The sequence below is a fragment of the Azolla caroliniana genome, unplaced genomic scaffold (genome assembly GCF_043228905.1).
Source record: "Azolla caroliniana isolate FFs.n. ecotype wild unplaced genomic scaffold, voAzoCaro1.0.p SCAF_6, whole genome shotgun sequence".
In the NCBI taxonomy this organism is placed as follows: Eukaryota; Viridiplantae; Streptophyta; class Polypodiopsida; order Salviniales; family Salviniaceae; genus Azolla; species Azolla caroliniana.
The window spans coordinates 4,459,505-4,482,840 of NW_028230441.1; the positions used below are offsets into that span (position 1 = coordinate 4,459,505).

Genomic DNA, 23,336 nt, shown 5'->3' on the forward strand with positions numbered 1-23,336 from the left:
CAAAATGGCGTTGAACCAATTTAGGTTTGGGATGGGTGGTAGATCCCTATTTATAAGTAATAGAGAACTCTCTAGAATATTCTAGGTTATCCTAGAATGTAGAGTAATCTAGAAGATCTCTAGAGTATTCTAGAAGGTTCTAGTGGTATAGAACACTCTAGAATATTCTAGGTCATTCTAGAATGTAGAGTAATATAGAATATTCCTATGATATTAGATTTCATATTCTAGAGACTATACATATAAGAATATTAATACAATGGTTAAGGATTTGACATGTGTACAACAAGGTCGTGGGTTCAAATCCTTTCGAGTCATAACGTGAGTGTCATGATCCTTTCGATGCATGATGTGACTGTTATCATGACACTTGGGAGCAACTGGCGAGTCGCGTGTTGTATTGCCTTGCATCATGCGTTCATGATCACATGCTTGGCTACATTCGAGAGGCCAAAACGCCAAAAGAGGCATGGGGGAAGCTCAAAAAGATATTCAACTCTGCCAAGAGTTGAACAACATACAACTGAGTGATATGTCAATTGGCAGTTACACCTTGAAGATCAAGGAGTTGTGCGATCCCCTCGGGACGATCAATGTCAACATTGACGATGATGAAATGGTGTAGATATGCCTCGGTGGCCTAGAACCTCGGTTCAATGCAATAAGGTCAGTCGTCCTCACGAGGGAGAATCCTCTCTCCTTTGATCTCCAATCGATGCTATTAGTCGAAGAAAATCGTGTCTGAACAAGATGCAACGAATCAGACGGACAAATGCTTGACACGAGTTCATATGGAGGAAGAGGGCAAGGCCATGGAAGAAATGACCAATCAGGCCGAGGTCGAAACAACCAAAGGCAGATTGATCACAACTTCTTCTATCGGCAAGATGTCAGAAACTCACAAGGAGGAGCATCTGGAAGAAGGGGAGCAATCATGCCGGACCAAGCTGACAAAACAATTCTGTCCAATGCAGATATTGTGGTAAAATTCGCCACTACAAGGTAGAATGTCGCAAAAAGATGAGTGAGTCGGCCTTCACAAGCCAACAACTCACCAACTACACCTCCAACTCCGACTACGACGATCGTGGCGGAATGTTTGTAATGAGGCACAAAGCAAACTCAATGTCAGCCTCCAACCCGACCATCACCTCCAATGCAGAAGATGTATGGTTTGTCGACTAGGGTGCATCCAATCACATTACGTCACATAAAGATTGGTTCCGAGAGCTACGAAAGCCCAAATGACTCCGCTATGTGGAAACTGGGGATGACACAATTCACCCCATTAAGCTTGTTGGTAATGTCCAATTCGGCAAAGAGGGCAACCATACCTACATCAAGAAGTTCTTGCATGTTCCGACAATAACAAAGAATCTTGTCTCTATCGGCTAGATTGTGGAACAGGGCATGCAAGTTCGGTTCAACGACGGAGGATGCTTCATAGAAAAGGAAGGCTGATTTATTGCTCGTGGTCGAAGAGAAGGTCAGATGTTCATTCTCGATTCTCACGTGATGAAATCAACAATATTTGCCAAAGGCCATGTAGAGCTATGGTACAAAAGGATCAGCCATATCAATATCCATAAGCTTAAAGGAATGCAGTCGAAATGGCAACATTTGGTGGTTACCAGTACTATGTGATGTTCATCGATGGCTCCTCCAGACGCACATGGATATTCCCTATGCGGCAGAAGTGTGAAGTGTTCTCGCACTTCTAGAAGTTCAAAAACGAAGTCGAAAAGGCAACCGGTCGTCATGTACGGTGCCTTCGATCAGACGACGACAAAGAGTGCTTCTCCGACGCCTTCACAACATACCTTCAATAAGAAGGAATTTGGTGGGAGTTTACTTACCAACACACACCTCAATACAACGAAGTAGCCGAATGAAAGAACTGTCATATACTCGAGATGGCAAGGGATATAATGAATGAGAAACATCCGCTGAAATCGTATTGGACTGAAGCGGTGAACACGACCATCTATCTAATGAATCAGTGCACAACATCCGGAGCATAGTACGTAAAATTCGTGTTCGTCTACTATATCATTTGTTTTCCTACGTTGGAAAACAAACACGAATGAATTCAAATATTCATGTTTTTTTTTTTTTCCTTTTTACCTTTTTTTATTGGTTTTTTGCCTCTTTTCCCCCCTTTTCCTCTGCACATCAACGCTACGCTCTGCTCTGCTCTCCTCCCCTTTTCCCCCTTTTCCTTGAACAATCTGCTGCTTGCATCGTGCACACTAGTCAATAGTGAGTCAGTGACCACATCTTCTCCCGACCATTACTTTCTGTAATTTTTTCGTAATTTCTGTAATTTTGTTGTAATTTCTGTAATTGTTCTGTAATTTCTATAATTGTTTTGTAATTTTTGTAATTTCTCTATAATTTTTGTAATTTTGTTGTAATTTCTGTAATTTATGTTATTAAGAAGGTAATGTTTTTGTTTTGCAATTTAAAATATTTTTTTTACCTTGAAAAAATATTTACCTTATAGTAAAAATTTATCCAAAAGTATGGTATTTATCATTCTTCGAGGGTGTTTACCCTTCTCGAATGATTGAATCATTCTCAAACACGAATGCACGAATGGTACACATGGTTCATACTATGATCCGGAGTGCACGATATTATTCCCCACGAGAAGTTCTATGGGAAGAATCCGGACTTATCCCACGTCTGGACATTCAGCTATATCGCATTTGTACACATTCTTGATGAAAAACGGCAAAAGCTCGGTCCAAAATCAAAGAAGTGTATCCTCGTGGAGTACTCACTCGAACAAAAGGGGCATAAGTGCATCAACCCCTCTACCAAGAAGGTACGAGTGAGTAGGGATGTCATATTCGACGAATCAACATCCTGGTACACAATCGACTAAGCTCCATCCGACTCAATCGAAACCGATTTCGACATAGATACGGGAGAGAATGATCGATTGAGGCTCACATCAGAAAAAAGTCCAATCTCAACCAGATTAAGTGGACCAAAGGAGCCATCAAGTGACCACAACACGTCGCGGCCAAGTCCGAAATCGGACAAAGGAAAGGCCAAAATGCATGAGTACGAAGACTCAGATGGAAACGAATCGGCACACTCATTCGAGAGTCAACAATGAGTATGGTGGATTGGAAGTTCCTATCATGAGGACACTAGGAGCCAAGAATGTGTTTACAAGGACAAGTGAACAACCACGTCGCTCCCCCTGAGAAAAGAATGTGGTCAACCGATTCGGCTACAACGACTACATGGCATATCATTATGCATTCATGATGAAGGTGACAACAATTCTAGAGCTGATTTTTTTTTCCAATGCCAGTAAGGACCCGCAATGGGTCAAAGTGATGAATGAGGAGATGCAAGCATTCTCCAAAAACGAGACGTGGGATTTGGTCACCTCTTCACCCCATCAAAAGGCAATTGGATGTTGATGGATATTCAAGGTGAAGCATAATGTGTTGGAATGAATGCATGGAAGTAAGTAAGGACCTGTAGGTTATGTGTTCGGCCAACAACACAGAGAATATGATAGAAGAAATGATGGAAACGCAGACACAATTTTAGCTCTAATGGAAGCTTTTGTTATTCATTGTTCTCTCTATCTCAGAGACTCAAGATACAAGAAGATCACAATATACAACATTAGGTTATTGCTTATATACCAAGCCCTAACAACTATTTGGAGGTGTTCACACACTAGGATACAAAGTGGAAGGAGTTGACCTTTTATGCCAACACAATGCCAATGGCACCGTCAATCGGTATAAGGCCCGGCTTGTGGCAAAAGACTATGTGTAGACACACGGGTTGATTATGAAGAGACCTTTGCCCTGGTGGCAAAGATGACAACCATTTGAACCATGATCGAGCTTGCAGCAACCAAAGGGTGGCACCTCCACCAAATGGACGTGAAGAACGTCTTTCTCCAAGGCGAGTTAGAAGAGGAGGTGTACATGGTACAACCACCTAGATTCAAGTAAAGTACGCATCCGACTGGTGTCTGCTGACTCACAAAGCCTCTCTACGGCCTCAAGCAGGCATTGAGAGCTTGGCACTCAAAGATAACCCAATATCTTTAGCAAATCAGTTTAAAAATTTCCAAGTCCAACAATTCCTTGTTCATCCGGAGTGACTCCAAATGACAACTATTCATCATCATTGACGAGTTGGTCATTAGAGGAGAGCACATTGCAGATATTGACCATATCAAAAAGCTTCTCTCCAGCCAATTCGAAATGAAAGACATGAAGGAGCTCCATTACTTTCTAGGAATAGAAGTAATTCGACCTCTAGACGACATCATGACCTCCCAATGTCACTATATTCTTAATCTTCTTTATAAGGTTGGGACGATAGAGTGTAAGCCTGTTGCTACCCCTCTCGATTCAAATCTAAAGCTAGTTGCCGATTCCAGCACATAAGAGTGTGAGCCGACTTTTTATCGACAATTAATCAGAAGCCTAATCTACATCACCATTACTCGACCTGACCTCAGTTACCCGGTCGACCTCCTTAGCCAGTTTATGCAGGCACCACGGAACATTCACCTAGACTGTGCTAAGCGAGTGTTACACTATGTGAGTGGAACCATGGATTACAGTGTCGTCTACAAATTGGCCACATCGATTCAATTCGAAGGGTACACCTATGACGACTAGGCCGACTACAAAGCCGACAGACGATCCACATTAGGTTTTGTCTTCTCCCTTGGCAACATAGCCATATCTTGGAGCAACAAGAAGCATCCGACATTCGCATTGCTGAGCACATAAGCCGAATACAGGGGCACGACCATCGCTGCATGTGAAGCCGTTTGGCCGAAAGAATCTTGAAGGATCTGGGTGTTCCCATCATGGATCCAATTCTACTTTACTACGACAACATGAGTAGTATTCATCTAGCTTGGAACCCAGTCTTTCACGCTTGGACCAAGCACATTGAGGTGCATTATCATTTCATCCAAGAGTGTGTCATGGTTGGAGATGTGGACTTGCAACACATCAGTATTCATCTAGCTTGGAACCCAGTTTTTCACGCTTGGACCAAGCACATTGAGGTGCATTATCATTTCATCCAAGAGTGTGTCATGGTTGGAGATGTGGACTTGCAACACATCAGTATGAAACTGCAAACAACAACATCTTCACAAAGGCCCAGGGAGCTGACATGTAGTTGTTCATGACGAACCTCGGTCTTTTGACCACTAACTAGCCGAGCTTGAGGGGGAGTAAGGATAAGGAGCCGTCCGACCATCCACACCCGAAGCCGGAGTCAACTCAAAGTTGACCCGAAAACTAGACCAGTCCGAACCAACTATCCGGCGATCGGAAATTGTGTTTGAGGGGACGTGTTGAGAATCAAACTCAACTTCCCTAGTGTGGGAACACACCTTAGTATACTCAAGCGTGTGAACACCCCACCCCCTAGTATATAGTAACTAGTGTGTCATAGGACTTAAAGTCCTATGACACATATTTCATAAGTAGTAAAGACTCCACCTCTTTCCTAAGGAGCGGTTCTAGTGAGAGAACTTAGAGAGAGGGTGACTACATAAGCACCTTGTCCTTGTCCTTCTCTTTGTATTGTTGGTTCATTTTTGCTTCTTGTTAATACAATTTTCTTGTTTTTTGTATACATTGTGTTCTCTCTCTCTCTCACACACACACACATCTCTTACGCTGCACAAAATCACTCCTGATTCTTGTCAAATTAAACCTTAAAAGTAAATGATTAATAAATTGGAAAATCAAAAAAATTAAAGCTAATTTGATCTTTTCCTCATTCTTGTCACTTTATAGTATATACAAGCAAAACATATGTGCCAGGTTTACAATACAACGATCAAGTCTTCATTTTTTCTATCTTAAAAGCAACTAATGAAGAAAAAAATGCATGTGTTAAATCTCATTCTATTATTATAAGTTAAGCGACTACTACTAGTAACAAATGGATGATTACTCAAATTAGTTTCAATCCGATAAACTGTTGAAATTAAACCATGTGTGCCAAATAGGGATGAATACACACGTTGCAGAGTGAACTCCAAATGGTAATTTATCCTCATACTTATTACCATGTGTGTGTCCATATTATACAACTCATTTTGAGGTGAAGGTATGATTTTGTTTCTAAATGTTATATCTTCAAAACATTCCGTGTCAATGTCATTCCTAGGGTTTGAAACTTTAACCCTGCTTTCAAAGAGTCTAATCTATTACCGTTGTGCTACACAATGTTGTTTATGCAAAAACTCTTAACTCATGTATTTCAATCATGTCTAAATATCTTCGTTTATCATTTCCATCATGAAATAGTCATCCTCTCACCACTTTTAATTCTTAGCTACTATTTTATTGTTTCCCCACCCTTCTCTTGGTCTAGAACCTTGATGATTTCACCTAGTCACACATAGATATGGTGTGCTATGACATAGTAATGGCATCCTCAAATGCGACCAAAACTACATTATCCCAAAGGCACAAGGTGGCAAATCTAGCGGCCACTATGTTAAGAATGACAACGCTCACATGATAAATATGGCAAAGTAGCTTATGGTGATCCAAAGTTCAAAAGGATGCATACCTACATTATAAGATTGTAGACAAGTGGGCTATAAAAGTGACTTTGATGCATAAGATTTGGGCCATTTGAACCATTTTTTAAATGGGGCCTCAATTTTGCACAAAATGGGTCAAAGTGAAGGCACTTTGTGACGAACATTGCAACCAACTCCTTTACAAACATATATTGTGTTGCTTGGACTGCCCAAATTTGAGGGTGAATGACCAAGGCTATCACTTTGTTAATCACATTGTCACAAACATCAAAGGTCATTATGCCTTGGCGCATAAACAAGAGAAAAAGCACTACACACATAGAAATGGTTTCGTTGAAGCTACAAAGAAGATCCTATAGGGGGATTTTTATAAAGTTTGGTTGAGAGAAATTGTGATGATTGGACAAAAAGACCCAATGTGCATCATGAGCATATTGAATGAGCTTTCAAACGAACATAAGCGTGTTCATCTCAAGGTCACCACTCCATTCAAATACTAACCTCCATATCCAAGATCACCCAATCAATTGTTTCCCACCATCATTCAACATGCGCAATCTACTGTGCGACAAGACATTAAGAAGACATAAAATTCTAATTTGGGCAAGAGAGAAGGTTTCACCAATCACCTCTAGTAGATCTTACACTCTCGTAACAATTGCTCATCTTCTTGATGGAGCAACATACTTCAGGCCATATTCTATAAGTGTCCAAGCAGACTACACCATTACAAATCAGTCCAAAAGACGCGTCCTCACTATTACTTATGTATCCTAAAACTTTGCTTGTACAATTAGGGGCATAATGTTCGTTAGACTCCCTGCCTACTTTACTTAGGTTACCAACTAGGCCAATAACACATGTTTGAAGTAATGGCATGTGTGAGGGTTCGTGCCAATAGTCTACATGAATCCATCATTGTGCTTTGAAGTATCTACAAAAGAGAAATCCATGCAAATGCCTTAGTTGGGATGCGTTTGATTGTATGGAGCCATTCAGATACTTGATGAGGTCTATTAAAGCATAGCCTCTAATCCCAACTAGGAATATCAATGACTAGCGAACCCACTTACAATGCCAATATTTGGAAGCCTTATGCAAACATTTTCAAGAAGCATATCACCGATGAAGGAATGACATTAGTAAAGCAAGCAGAAGATACAACAAGCAATAAAAAGGCTGAGAAGAAGGATGTTGTAACTGGATTAGACCAAGCATTTGTACGGAATGTGTTTGAATTGCATGATAAATGTCAGCAATATGTGAGTAATGCTTTGTACATCATTCCCTCTTTCACAAGGCTCTAAAGGAAGCTTTTGAAGTCTTTTGTAACAAAGGTGTTGTTGGAAGCAGCAATGCTGAGCTATTGGTTGTATTTTGTAGCAGATATGCTTTTTAAAACTAATGGAAGGATATCTTGTTTAGGGGAAAAAAAGAATTCTACTAAGTATACATGTGGACTACTATTGCATGACACAATTAGTGTGATTTGGTTGATGTGAATAATCTTTCAATGGAGTATTAGGGAAATTTATGAAAACTTGTACTTCTCGGTGGTTTTTTTGGACATGGCTAAGGTCATATGGAATAGTGTTGATGATATGTTTAAGTACCATACTCTCAAGAATAACTCTTACTATTAATATTTGGTAAGAGGGAAGTTGACATATAATAAAAAAGACATATTATATTACAATTTCTACACAATAATGTTTTTATAGTAAGGAAGAAAGATACATCGATGGTGTATGAAAATGTAAGTTGCATAAAATTTGGTAAAACATAATGTGGTTATGGATATATGTCAAACGATGGGAATAATTAACATGAGGAAATAGTAAATGATGCACTTTCTTCAAGTTAATTCACAATTGTCAAGTGCGACCCTTTAGTACATGCTTCCTTAAGCCTGGAATATGTATCTGTTTTATGTAAGTCTCCCAATCAATGTCATTGATATTGAAGCCAAATAACTCTTTTTCTTTGGGTGAAAGGTTTTCATGCAATTGTTGGGCCTTTGAAGTATCAAATCTACAAAATTATGAACATGTTGATATGAAAAAATTAGAATTAAGTTGAAAGAGCACATATAATAAACATATTTAGTGTAGATCAGTTCATGTGCCCACATAATACAAATGCATGATCTTTTTTTTATACCGATGTTAACACCTCTACATGCACTTTCAAACACCACAAAAGTTCACTTTCAATACAAAATAGCTTGAAACTTTGATGTCTCCCTCATGAAACCTTATACTTTCATACTTTCCAAGCCAAATGCATTTAGAAGAACCTACCTTCCTGCGTAGAAGGTGTAAGGTTGATAAATATTGGCCAAGTACGTGGCATGTTCTTTTAGTTTGTTAGCTATTTGTTGGTTTCTCTTGAACAATTTTGGGTTCAATCCCTGGAAAGAAGTAAAGGATCATGTTAAGTATGTTTCCATACGTGTACGTATATGTATATATTTATGGGAAACATAGTACTGTAGATTTAAGTCTAGGGATCCCTTATAATTCAACATATGTTTGTAAAGATATGTCAAAATAGACTTAGACAATGAGTTATTCAATAATAATATGCACATTAATCTCTAAGACACTCTATAGATAATTGATGTAACAAGTTACCATTTCGTGAAGTGAGGCTAAGATCGCAGAAAAAATATTAAATGATTCACTTCCAAATCATGTGTTCATCACATATCTCATTGTGCGCCAACAAGATGTGGCCTAGTGTCATGTTACCCTCGGTGAAAGTGGAGTACGAGAAAGTATGTTACGTGGGGCGTGAAGTATTATGGCTAAGAAGTTGGGGAGTGTTTTTTCAGTTTTCTAGGGAGGATGAGTGGAGACAAATTGTCAAAAGGTATTGTATTATGATGTATACATTTGGTACTAGGCCTTATGTATTGTTATTTATAAGTTGGTTAAATGTGGAAAATAAAAGACTGTCTCAAGATGTAGCTAGTTTGTGTACATTGAAAGTGGAAATTATAAGAGTGGTTTGGCTTTGCTTGGGGAAGCCATCCTTATGAGACAATCATTTTATTATGGGGCAGAGATGGATGATGTTAAAGGATGTTGAAGCACTTCTAGGGAGTGAGTGACAAGGAGGATAGATTATGTTTCATTTACTTTTCAAATTTGGGCTGTGGTTTTCTCTTTTTTCTGGGGAGGATGAGTGGAGCAATTTTAGGTGTAGCTAACTATGAGCAGGTTGAAGAAGGATGGTGTTTCACAATGCAACTTCTTTGTGTGGAGACAAAGTAATGGAAGACGCTAGAAGGCCGCCATATGACCCTCATCTTGTGTGCTTTTACCTATGAGGAAAGAGGGACTTCCGGTTCGGGCTATGGCTTCTAAAAATGCACTAATTTCAGGATATTACTACCACGTGGCACTATAGGAGTGGTTAATAGGTATAGGACCTTGCAATGGAATCATGAGTATCAGGCTGCTAAAAGACAATATTGAGCTTGGAAAGGCTTTGTTGGACATATGCTATATGTGGCTAGGTGGATCATGGTTCAACAGAGATTTTTTGTGGTTTACTTGGTGATCATACAACAAGGATTGGATGTGGCCGAATGATGTAATTTGAAGAATGGTCTGCATGCTATGGTTCTCCGAAGTTGTGTGAGCATACAAGTGGTTCATTGTCTTCATGTATATGAGGTAGTTTCAAGAGAATGGAGGGAGTATAGAACCAGGAATTTGGTGGTAACTAACAAGATGATTGATGTGGAAAGAGGAAGCATTCTTTTTGTGTTTACAAACGTGCATTTATATAGGGTAAAGGAAGATTTATTGGAATTGCATTGGTGGATATAGCACGCTGAAAAATCATTCTAATGGTTCCAATCTAGGAGTTGCGAGGGCTTGTCTCTGGATGTCACAACTTTTGTTTCTGTTTATGGAATAGCTTGGAATGTATTGATTACAAATTATGCTAAACAAGAGCAGGTTGAAGAAGCATTGAAATGGTTCATATCTATGAGCTGCGAGGGCTTGTCTCTTGATGCAACTACTTTTGTTGTTGTCAATGGAATAACTTGGAATGTGTCTATAGAATAACTTTCAGATTAGTTTTTCCTCTACTTTGGAGTACATAGATTTGTTTCCTTAACCATCGTCTTATAAAGATGAGTTGGGAAAAAATATTTTGTATGTTGGAGTTGTTATGACTTTTCTAAAAACTAATGGAAGGATATTTTGGTTTTGGTAAAAAAAAAGAAGTATTATGGCTGAGAAATGTTTTAGCCAAATGAGATAGGATGTAGTAGCCACAATTGCATCATTATCACAATGATTGTGATGTTCCATGGGCAAATCAAGACTATAGAGACCGAATACCACTTTATAAAAAACCTCACTTCATATTAAAAAGACACTAGTGCATCCTTTATATCTTAATGAATAAATGTGTATTAGGGTAAATGCAAGAACTAGTATTGGGAAAAGTGGTGTAAAAAAATTTAAGTTCAATTCAAATTTAGATAAAGGCTTTAGGCTTGAGGAGTCTTTCAAACAAAGGGCCTATAAAATCGTTTAAATAGTCGAAACAATAAATTTAGAAGCTCTCTAGCTTAACGTGGTTGAAGAGCCTCACGAACTACCATTTCTCACTTTAACTTCTAGTTTCGTACATATTTGTGTATAATTGAATAGAAATTTGGTGTTGATATCATTATTATAAATTTTTAGAATACCTTAGCTTCCGATTTAAGGCGAGATAATGCCTCCATATATGTATCCATGTCTGGGTAAACTTTGATTTTGAGAGTGTTGATAGGTTGGCCTTTGCTATCTAAGAACGGGTTCTCTTGAAATTGTTCTTCCAGTAATCTCACAAAGTTGGAGAAGAAAAAGGGGTTCACCAGTGAGGATGCAACTTGGTAAACTTGTAAACCTGCCTTGCAAGCATGTTTTGCCATGGCTGCAAGCATTGCATTCGCTACCATATCTACTGGCACCTATATCATGTTACCAAAAATTGTTTCATAAACATGGCATTCAACGACATACAAAAGAATATATTATAAATGAAGTGCATATGTTTGCATGTATGTGTGTACACCAAATTTTTAATTGCTTTTTCCATTGGTTGCGTCTTAGACTAGGAGAAAGAGACCGAGGGTTAGAGACAAGAAAGTATCAAGTTTTCTAAGAGCAACAAATGTGTAGTTTTCATAATTATTTTCAAACGAGATTTCTTTCCAAGTAGATCATATTGTAGATATGGAATAACTACATTTGATTTGAACAATAGGACATTGAATTAGAGTCTGTGTGATTAAGATACGGCCAAAATAGTTAGTTGATATGTTCAAGGTAAAAAACAATAAGGAGAGGAAAATATAGATCTATCAATAGATAGGTTTTATTATTTTCGTTGGATGTCAAAATTTGGCATGAGTTACAAGACGAAAACATATTGATGTAATCTTTGGAGTTTAGGAGAGATTGTCAACATTCAAGAACGCACTAATAAACATGCAATTGACTTGTGCATTTTGTGATTGAGAAAGAAGTAATGTGCATATTGTGATTGAGAAAGAAGTAATGTGCACATTGTGATTGAGAAAGAAGTATTGTGCATATTGTGATTGAGAAGATGCTAACCACATCGAGAACACCATTGGGGTCCATGAGGAAGCCATCAAGTTGACCTTTTCCATATGCGATTATCAAAGGATCCATCATCCTTGTGTTTAGAAACTCAACAAAATCGTTATGGTCCTGAAGTGCGTCAAACTATGTACATAAATGTTATTATGCACAATACCTGTTGCCTTCAATCCAACCTGGAATTGGTTCTCTAAATGAGCTCTCCACTATACTTGGTCTCATAATCACAGTTGGCAGATCATCACGCATACTGTCAATAACCATCTCCCCTAGTGCCTTGGTAAAGACATATGTGTCTTGCCAACCAAAATGGTTTGCCCTAAACGTGAAATGATCAATACTCTCTCTCTCTCTCTCTCTCTCTCTCTCTCTCTCACACACACACACACACACACACACACACACACAAAACACATTATGCACGCTATATAACAAATTCCTCTTAAAATGGCATTACAAATCACTTTCAACCCCCACCAAGTATTGAATGCACTACAATTGCCAATGTTAATAACAAATGAACGAGAATATCATTCAATCTCACATTAACTCAGAAGCAGTAACAAATCTTAACATACTAATTCAATATTAGGGTTCACTAAACATTTTACCTTTCCAATCCTAATTCCTTCATGGCTGAAGTAAGGAGCTTTTCTCTATGAGGATAAGTAGAAGATTTAGATGAGGGTGTGTTAACCATTGTAGATCCAATCGAGTTGAAGGAACTCAATTTCTCTTTGACAAGTTTGGACTCAAAATCCACAAAAAGTTTTGGATGCAAAATTTCTCCCATTGTCTTGGTTTCATTAGCAATGTTGTATCCAGGATTGAAGGTTTTTTCATGAAGAATTCCTTCACGTTTGCCATGGGCAAAGGCTACAAAACAATATATCTTAATATGTTAAAAATATAGCAAATGTATAGCAAGTAAATTCAAGTTTTGAAGTATTCGAAGGTGCATCATGTCACCTGTAGACACGTGCATTACAAGTTGCAAGTGCTGACAACTTTTCGCAAATTCCATGATTCTTCGAGGGCCTTCCGTGTTCAAATTTAGTGCATGGTCGTACCTACCCATAGTTGCTTTTTTAGTAAAATCTTGAGACTACATTCTAGCTAATTACTATGTTTACAAGGAACAATGTTAAGATTACAACATTCAAGAGTTTGAAACTTGCATTGCTTCTTAGAAAATTATACTATAAGTAGATTAAACAAAATTTCCAATGTTATGTGAAACTAAAAATAGTTTCATTGCAAGTAGGGAACTATGTTGTTGAAATACTACAGGCATGGTTGTGGTTATTTGGTCGAAATGTGACAAATAAAAAGAAAATTATTAATCCATCTCACCGTTCGTCAAAGGTTGTCGTGCCAGCAGAATTGACAATTATATCTAGTTTTGTGGTAAGGGAAGTGAATGTCAAGGGATCCATCCCCAATGTCTCCTTGGTTATGTCACCTACCACTGCAGTTACCTTTTGGTCCATGAACGCTTCATATTCCTCACCATATCGACATTGCAAGAATTTGAATAGGTTACTACATAAGATCTCCTCCTTTAGTCTACTCTTTGCCCACCTTGCATCCTTTGCATTGATCAATAAGTATAATTGCCTTACATTTGGTTGCACTCGTAATATCTTCTCCACGAGGACTACATTGGAGAATACATTCATATAATGTTGTGAAAACACAAGAACAATCAGGCTTCTCATAACATAAGTGAATTGGAAAAAACTTGTGACTTATTTGTTTTCAAGTATTTGATAGTCCTCTAACAAATGGGTGAATAATTTCAATGTTTATGTTGGAGATCCATAATGGATAGATAAATAACAACTTGGAGGATAATAATCCTAAATGATGATTATGGAATTGAATATGTTTATACAATTTTATGTTTGATAGTTAGTTAATCCTTGTGAACATTTGAGACGAAAACTAAAAAATAGATTGAATGAATGCTCAAATAATTAATAGTTTGTGGAATGTAATTAATGGCATATAATTTTAACCTCATGCTTTAATTAGAGCATTTTATAAACCACTAGACTATGTTTGATCACTAATCTTTCCATGATGCAAGTACACAATGTTGGAAATCATATGTATGTAAGCATGTGCCCTTCTTAGGGCACGTGTGTCCTACTATTTTGTGTGCTTAAACTTTGTTGCTCTATGAGAAGTATTGTAAAATTGAGGGACTCAATGTTAGAAATCATGGGGCATGATATGGAGTAAAATGTGAGGCAAACTTGACAGACAGGTTATGATAACAATATGGAAACCAGTCCAGTTATGAAGTGTACAATATGTGAAGATAAAAATGGGTTAATCATACCTTTGGCAAGGAAACCAGTAGCTCCAGTTATGAAGATATTCTTATCCTTGAGGAAAGAAATAATGCCAAGGCCAGGTGGAGACTTGTATTGTTTGCTAGAGAGAGTTTCCAAATAGTCAAAATCTTGCATGTGATTCATGTTGTCATCGAGATTGGAGTGTTGGTCAAGGTGAAGAAGTTCTTGGGCCAAGCATAAGCTTGTTGATTCATTGTGCTTATTGTTACTTGGAGACTTAATATAATTGGCTTTCGAGGTTACACTTGGTACTTCATTGACACAAGCAATAGTTCTTGTAGGAATATTAACATTGTTTGGGCTATTGGTAATTAGTTTAATGCAAGAACCAAATTGCTTGCAATTGTAAGCCTTTAACCCCACGATGTCTAAGAAAGAAATATCCATACTCAAGAGAAATGAAAACAAATGGAGAGAATTGCTTGCTCGTGTTCATTTGGCTATAATTAGAACACTTATAAAGGCAAGGTAGATAGACTTTAGTATTGTGTTTGCATGATTATGGTATGGAATACCTAGATCCATAGCTATAGCTACTTGGTAAAATCTAGAATTTTTGGACTTACTTTCCAGAACAACCCAATCATATTTGTACACCACATTTCTATGAGTTTTTATGCTACATGATCTCCAGTTGAGCACAAACAATCTTTTTTTAATGAATGTACCATCATAACCCATAAGTTAAATTGTGAAGTTAAACTTTTAGAACTACTCGCCTTTCTACTCAAATTGATTTTAAAGTTGGGCTATTGGGATAGTTACTTTTCAAAAATGAAGGTCCCATAATGAGAAATGAATACCTCCTTACCTTACATGGTATACTAGCTTACCAATCTCAATGTTAGTTGGTTGCCCTAACTACCACAATTCCCCTATGACCTCTTCAATATATACATGGATATTATTGGATTGTATAACAATTGACTCAAGGTACAATTAGAACAATCATCATTGTTCGATAAAAATAAAAACAGTAAAAAGCATCATACTACAAATATTTTATTGCACTTTTAATATCTTCAAGGAAGGGGCCATGCATGATATTTCTCATGATAAGTTTAGAGCTAAAACTATTGACTTAAAATGACATTATGGGTGGCGGTGTGAAATGTTCTACTATCTAGTTTTCAAAGGAATCATGTGATCCAATCTCGAGCATTGTCTCTCTTTTCACTTCTTGTATATTAATCTATTCATGTATTATCATTGATTGCCTAATATATTTGTAAATTTAGCACCAATGCAAAATAATAGAGCTTTGGGTAAAGCTATATTGTGAGCACATCCGAAACCATCCCTATCCATGATCTAAGTTTAAACTTTGGTAAACTAGTATCACTTTGCAATTGGCATGTCTAACATTTAATTGTTGACATCCTTCAAAGTGTATTAGTGCTAATCTTTCTTAACCAAAGCCATATTTTAAGACAAAATCGATGTGAACAAGTAAGATTATCTCTACTTGCAGTAATCAACTAACTAGGTTAATTACCCATGGGATGAATCCATGACCTCAAAGGTTTAAACTTTTTACAACTTAACTTTCTAGGTTGCATTGTTGAAATTTACAAAGTGGTTTTTCCTCTACATCCACTGAATTAATTGCTATATTTTCTTGTCCAAAGGCCAACCAAGGCAAACAATTAAGAATCCTCATATTGTCACGTCCTAAACTTTCTTAACTATCCAACATGCATAATTCCATTTACGTTTTAATGATATCATTCCTTGCTTGCCAGTCATTAAGATCTCACACAATATTTACAAAAACTATTCTAGATTTAAGAAAAACACCAAGAATTCTCAAAAGCTTGCATGAATTTTGTCGGCGTTCTTAAACATTAACAAATTGTACCTTAGTTATTTACTACTTTTCTAAAGCAACACCTTTCTTACAATACTATATAACATATTCTTTACATAGTATTGGCGTTGAACCCAAAAACTTTTACATTTTATCATTGGGATGTTAGTCAAACCATAAGTTATATGATCTACATTAAAATGTCAAGCTTCTCGAGTGTCAGTAATAATAAAAAAAGTACGCATTAATATCATGTGCAATTCATGTCATATATTTTCTTTGCAATCAAACGAGCAAGGCAAGGCCACACTAATATTTCCTCCAATGCTAACCGTAGTTGTTTGATAGGATGAGCTATAAAGTCTTACATTCGGGAGAAACAATTTGTTTCAATTTACCACAACTAATGTATATCATAATGATGATAAACATAACGACATCACATTAATATCAACTAATGAACTCTTTAAGCAAACTTTTCTATTTGTTTGTAGTTATGATAGATTTATTTTCTCAATGTGTAATAAAATTGCTTTTGCCACAATTACCTCAAGTAGGCTTCATTTTGCTATTTGAGGAATTAATAAAATACACAAAAATACTTTTGTTTGGAAGAAGGGCCATATATAGGAGGGGTCGAAGGGTGGACAGACACCGTCAATGCGGATAGTTGGTGCTATGTATGCACAAGAGGCAAAATCGTCAAGATCCGTTTCGAAAGAGGCTTGCAGCCCGCATCCCCTAGGTTTCCAAAAATCTGGATGTTGATCGCAGGTTTCACTTTGTGGTATATATGGAAAGCGCGTTGCCTCAAGGTTTTCCAAGGTACGGTACGGCCCCCGGAGGAAATGATCATGGACATATGGTTCGCGATTATCAGCTGCCTACGAGGGCAAATGGAAGAGATTTGCAGCCACTCCAACGACGTGGTCTCTGCCCGTTTGCGCTTTTGGCAGAAATGGTGGAACACACCTATGGTGATGCAAGGCGGGAGTGGCCCGAGGTGGAACTACCATCCCCCACGTTGGTCGTTTCCTACTCACTTGCCACCCTCTCTTCGTTGTAGGCCCCAAGAGCCGACTCGTACTAGGCAACATTGAAGGGCATCGCCTTAGATATAGGTAGCTTCTTACATTAAGTTAGGCCGCAAGGCATTGTAAGTAGGCTCATCTTCTTTTACTTGATCGGAGGAAGACTCCCCGATGTGTGTATAAGTCTCCTTGTAGACTCTCTATGTAATAATCCTTCCTAACTAATGGGAAAGTAGCTTCATTTTGGAAAAAAAAAACCCAATATTGCAACTCTTTAATCATCCAAATTGCTTTTATGTTAATTATTTTCTTAGAAATGCTAGTAGTTGTTTACTTGATTGTTGGACACAAAACTAAAGTTTGAAAGAATGTCAAAACCCGAAGATTTGTTGAAATCTGAATTGTAAACAAGATCAAGACCTGGCCCAAATCCTAAACTTGAAGATCAACCCACATACTCAAAGAACAAACTTTGGCAAACCCAAGATCTTAAACCGGAAGACCAATCCATATACATGAAATTGAAGACCAATCCATATATCATGATAGGTTATTGAAAGCACAAATATCATACTCATAAAAATAGAAATTTCGTTGAAATTGAAACGCAAGAACAATCATAGTCCCAGATCCTAACCAAAAGAATAACCCCAAATCCAAACCCATAGGCCAACCTGCATAGTTGAAAATTTATCAAATACATAAAATCAAAAGACAAAATCATATACATAAAACAAAAAGGCAAATGGAATATTCAACCGTGAACTTGATGATCAACTCTAAATCTTAAAATTGAATACCAATTTTGAATCCAAAATGGGAAGACAAATCTATATGGCCCAAAACACAACCCAATGATATACAAAAAAATGAAAAATAGGTCAAAATCCTAATTCAACAACCAGACTATTTTAAACCCTGTACCTAACCGAAAGATATGTCAAAATTTTGAACCATTAACTTGAAGAATAACTCATATACATAAAAAATAAAGCTAGTGGGAATTCTAAACAAAGACCAATTAGAATCGAGAATCTTGATATCTAAACAAAGGCCAATTAGAATCAAGAAACTAAACAAAGACAAATTAGAATTAAGATTCCTAAACTACGAATCCAAACTTTTTAAAGTCGAATATAGTCCACATACCATGAAATATATTCAAATATATAAGAACTCAAATCCCAAATCATATGCATAAAACTAAAATGTTGTGCCAATAAAAGAGCGCAGTGGGACAAGTAGAGGTGAGATAAAAAAAAAGAGGGGGTGGGGATTATTACCGGATTTGTGGGGGGGAGGGTTAGCCCATGTGGATCTTCCTACTTGAACTTTGTTGTAATTCGTTTGCTAACTAATGTGTAAGTAGTTTTTTTTATTTAAAGCCAACCAAAAACTTGACCCTGGGAATTGTTGGTATCTTGAATGCTAAACCTAAAGACCAACCTAGAATCTTAAAACTCAAAACCATTGCTACAAACCCAAAATATTGTCAAACACCTGAAAACAAAAAGCCTAAATCATATAAGTAAACAGAAGCCGATCAAATTCCTAAATGAGGAACAATTGGAATCCTATATACTAAACCCAAAAAATGAACTTTGAATTCTAAATCGGAACGAAGTCCACATGCCAAAACATTATCAAATACATAAATGGCAAAAACCGAAATCATATGCATAAAAACGAAAGGCAAGTTGGAATCCTAAATCGAAGACTAGTCTAAATCTTCAATCCTAATCTAGAAAACCAACCCACATGGCCAAAGGTCAAACGATTTAAGACCGAGGAACTTAATTACCTAAAGACTAGTGAAAATCCCAAATCCTCAATTGGAAGATCAAACTAGAATCCTAAACTTGAATATTAATTCAACATCCTTGGAACAAAGTATTTAGAAACTTGAATCATACATACTAACTCTCAATTATTCGAGGGTTGGTCGAGAGAAAACCACTAGGAGTAAGATCCTCAATGGTATGTAAATATAAACATTTGATTTGAAAACATAATTTTAACATGCAATCATACCTAAAAACCACAAATAATATACTAAAACCTTACAACACATCAATCATGTGCTTAAAGTCTAAAGTCAAAACTATATATCATACATAAAGATGGAAGCCCTCAAATAGAAAAATTAAGGATAAATCTATTAGGGGTCACTTGGGACACACGGGTCACCTACGTTCAAATCTTTTACACAAAACCTTTGTCTCTTCATTATTGAAACTCGTTGAATTTCCAACACTTATGTTGAAAATTATGAGGGACAACCATTCAAATCTTTCACAAATGTTGATAATTTGAGCACTTACAAATAATAATAAGCTGGAAATTCTAGCATTTGTTGGTGAGCTATGAGTTAATGATGAATTTTATGGACTAGTTTTTGAGGGGTTGTGGAAATAACAAGTTTGTTACCACTAGTTTTGAAGAAACCTTTTGGTTGTCATTTCTACACATAATTTCTATCATGTCATTCACCTTTAGCATTAGCATCGAAAGTGGCCTCAAGTTTGATGCTTGAGAAATTGTGATTGAGATTGAATTGATCATTCATTATTTGGCCTTTGAATTCTATAACCTCATTATCAACGATAACATCATGGTGATCAACGTCATTCTTGCATTCTTCATCATTATCTTCTTCGACCTCATAGAACCTATATTCATTAAACTAATCTACGAGATATAATTCTTGATTCAATCGATCACACAAGTATCTCATGATTTAATAAAAGGCAAAAATGAAGGCTGGGTGGGATTGATAGATCCAGTGGTGCAAGTGAAGGCCTTGTTTGTCACGGACAAGTATAATAGAGCAAAGCAAAGACAAGACTAGAACACAAGAGAGAGGAAAAGAACAAGAACTCAACTTATAGAATCCGTAACTGGTGTAGTTCACCTTGATTAGAATCAAGGTGCACCTGAGTATTTATACAAGAAGGGCTATGTAAGCCAACTAGAAATAGAGAATGCATGAGGATGCATGCAATAGAGAATGCATGAGAATGTGTGCAAGCTAGAAACTTCCAATGTTCAATCTACACTATATGAAGTTGGATTGATATAAGGGTGTATATGTAGCTCAATTGGTAGGGTTGCCCAATAGAGACCATGAGTTCTTGGGTTCAATCCCTACCTTCCTTCGTGGCATATGTCTATGACATTGTTGGGAAACCAAATTGGTAGACAAGAGCTTGCAACCACCTGAGGCACCTTGGAAAATTCTATGGAGACGCAAATGGAAGATGTTGTTGTCGAGACAAGGTGGAAGCTGGCCAAATAGCCCTTTTCAGGATTTTGGCCAAAAATGCAAAGTATATGTGTTGCTGGAATTATGAAGGCGTAGCAAGGAATTAGAAAGGGGATCACATGCAGGTGGAGGAATGATGCATATGCTCGGATGTACATGCCAATTGTGTGGAACCCACTGATCAAAGATGTGGATGGGTTGATGATATGACAAAAAGCAGGCTTCAAATGGGACAACTTAATCAATATCCAAGGGAATGCGTAAGTGAACTGGAAGAGATTTCTATCTAATGATGTGGTCACTCAAAAGACTAGGATATGGAGGAGAAGCAAGGGTAAAGCCATGCTCAAGAGAATTACATATGGCCTTTGAAGATGAAGATATAATGACCCCCAAAATTGAATGGACGGGACTTATAGATGATAGAAACTAAGCACTGTGGAATTAAGGGAATAAATACAGGATCTAATGAAGCATATTGCTACAAAATAGAACATGGAATGACAATATACGAGCAACCAACCTATCAAACTGAAACACGATCACACTAATTGCAAAAATGGAAAGGATATGATGATTGACCCCAAGTCGAGTGAGATCACACTGACAATTATAGTGTACTGGCCAATAGAAGGGCATTCAGATTAGCTATCATGGGACCCAACGATGTATTTCTGGAGAACTCAAGGACGAACTGGGGGTGCAAAGTTGGTTCAGTTTCTCAGGTACAACACAAAAATCAAGAGGCAAATTATTCTAGAACAAGAATACAACGAGATTGCAACACAAAAATATTGGATACATGAGGGCATTAGTGAAAGGTGATTAGATAAATTCTGGAAAATGTTATGACATGACGATGATGATCACAAGATAATGATATGCTTATGGCTTATTGCGCATAGAGCCTTCCGGTAGGGACGTGGGGCAAAGGCCCCAATGTAGACCCCCAGACGTAGTGCATGTGGACAGTTGGAAAGCATTCCCTATTGTCTATGGGAATGTCGCGAGGCAATTGCTATATGGGGAATGGCATTACGATTGTTATGCCATGCCTCTAGCTCATTTACCCTCAAATGGGGACATGCTTGCCGAAACTGTCTTGATGATGACGTGGAGAAATATGATAGACATGCAAAGTAATGTACAGAGGGGAGAATGGAACTATTCGGCTAATCACTGATACCGGGGTACCTATAGTTATTGCAGAGAAGCAAAAAATTGGATATCTATGGATGCACCTTGCACCCATTGTCGTATGGTGCATATGGACAACAAGATGTACTAGGGTATTTTCCGCAAACAAACGGCCTCCTACTGAATCTATTAAGCTAACATGGCACACACTGATAACTAGATTGAGGGCGCAGTATGAGTGGATTGATGGAACTAATGATGCTTGAGAACTAAATTAAATGAGGCTGCATTTCCGAAAACGTTAGTGTACTACATCGATGGTTGCAAAAAATGGAATGGATATACAACGGTAATACGTGGTACCCAGATAATTGTTCCCCCCTCCCATTAGTTGAAAGAGGGGCGTGAATGAGATGAGATACATAGAGAATAGACATGTGGGCTATGGAATGCAGGTGATGTGTATGGAAAGTGGGTGGATAATTAATAAATAGATATAACCCGGTGTAGATCGGTTAGAGACATATATGAAACTGTAAGATAAATATGAGATGCCGCCGAGATGTAAGTAGAGGTCGGTGTCGAGCTTTTGTACAACCAACATAGGGTATATAATAGTTGAGAATCTTAGGATAATTTAGGCAAGGACTAAAGTTTACAAAAGGACATATTTAACTAAATTATGGAGTATATTCTTTTTTGGAAAAAAAAGAGTATCTCATAATTTATGATTAAATTTTGCTCTTGAACAACTGCTTTGGGGAAACCTTGAGATGTTCACATGTGTAGCATATGTGTGCTTGAGACGTGTATATTTGATTAAAACCTGACACCTATGTTTAGAATAATTTAAAGATCCTTCGGTAAGAAAATGATGAATGAATGTATTTGTAATATCAATAATATATTTTTAGAAAGCGACACAGTTTAAATAGGAATAAAGAGAATATAAAATCATTTCAAGCAAGATAAATCAACAAATGGGAAACTCTCTCCCTAGGGAAACATGTGGCAATAATCTTGTCCAAGATGGATCAATACCTTGTTGAACCAAACTATTGGGAATACATCCAAAGGGAACTCGAAATGATGTCAACTGGCATAGTTGATGTCAATTATCTAAGTGTTCAACAAGAAGCTAGGCATGTCATGTATTGCCTCATAACTTATATCCAAGCACACATGTTCAACTACGTGAAGGATATTATCAAGAAGCTAAAAGAAGTGTGGGAAAATCCAGAAAAGATTTTTGTTGTCAGAGCAACCGCATATTAGGTTGAATTGCATTCATCCATAGGGCAAGCTCATTAATGTGTATACCGTAAAAATTATTTTTTTGCGTGATTCTCTTGTCTCCATCTTTGTGCGGGGTCAATAAGGGAAAAAATGTGGAAATATGAGGTTGTGGCCTCTCACAATGGTTCAGTGCATTAAGAATCATTATCCTTATGACAAAAAAGTGGTCATCATTCTTTGACCTCCAATCAGTCTTCTTGGTAGAAACAAACCAGGCCCACACAAAGAGCCTAGCCTTTGAAGGCCAA

General features: G+C 37.3%; 1 protein-coding gene across 1 annotated transcript; it reads right to left on the reverse strand.

Annotated features, from left to right (window-relative positions):
• Positions 1–8,236: 8,236 nt before the first annotated feature.
• Positions 8,237–15,020, reverse strand: LOC147862699 (fatty acyl-CoA reductase 2, chloroplastic-like). The gene is made up of 9 exons (XM_087321360.1): positions 14,540–15,020; positions 13,549–13,852; positions 13,165–13,265; positions 12,807–13,071; positions 12,353–12,514; positions 12,190–12,271; positions 11,277–11,540; positions 8,863–8,972; positions 8,237–8,593 (listed from the first exon to the last, which is right to left on the reverse strand). Exons 1-9 carry the CDS (start codon positions 14,940–14,942, stop codon positions 8,437–8,439), a joined length of 1,848 nt encoding a protein of 615 aa, XP_087177486.1. The 5' UTR covers positions 14,943–15,020; the 3' UTR covers positions 8,237–8,436.
• Between the last annotated feature and the right edge of the window lie 8,316 nt (positions 15,021–23,336).

Coding starts and splice junctions, on each gene's coding strand:
- LOC147862699 (XM_087321360.1), bottom strand. CDS start 14,942: ATGGATATTTCTTTCTTAGACATCGTGGGGTTAAAGGCTTACAATTGC. Junction 13,072..13,164: donor TGTAATGCACGTGTCTACAG/GTGACATGATGC, acceptor ATTGTTTTGTAG/CCTTTGCCCATGGCAAACGT. Junction 12,272..12,352: donor GGTTGGATTGAAGGCAACAG/GTATTGTGCATA, acceptor TCTAAACACAAG/GATGATGGATCCTTTGATAA.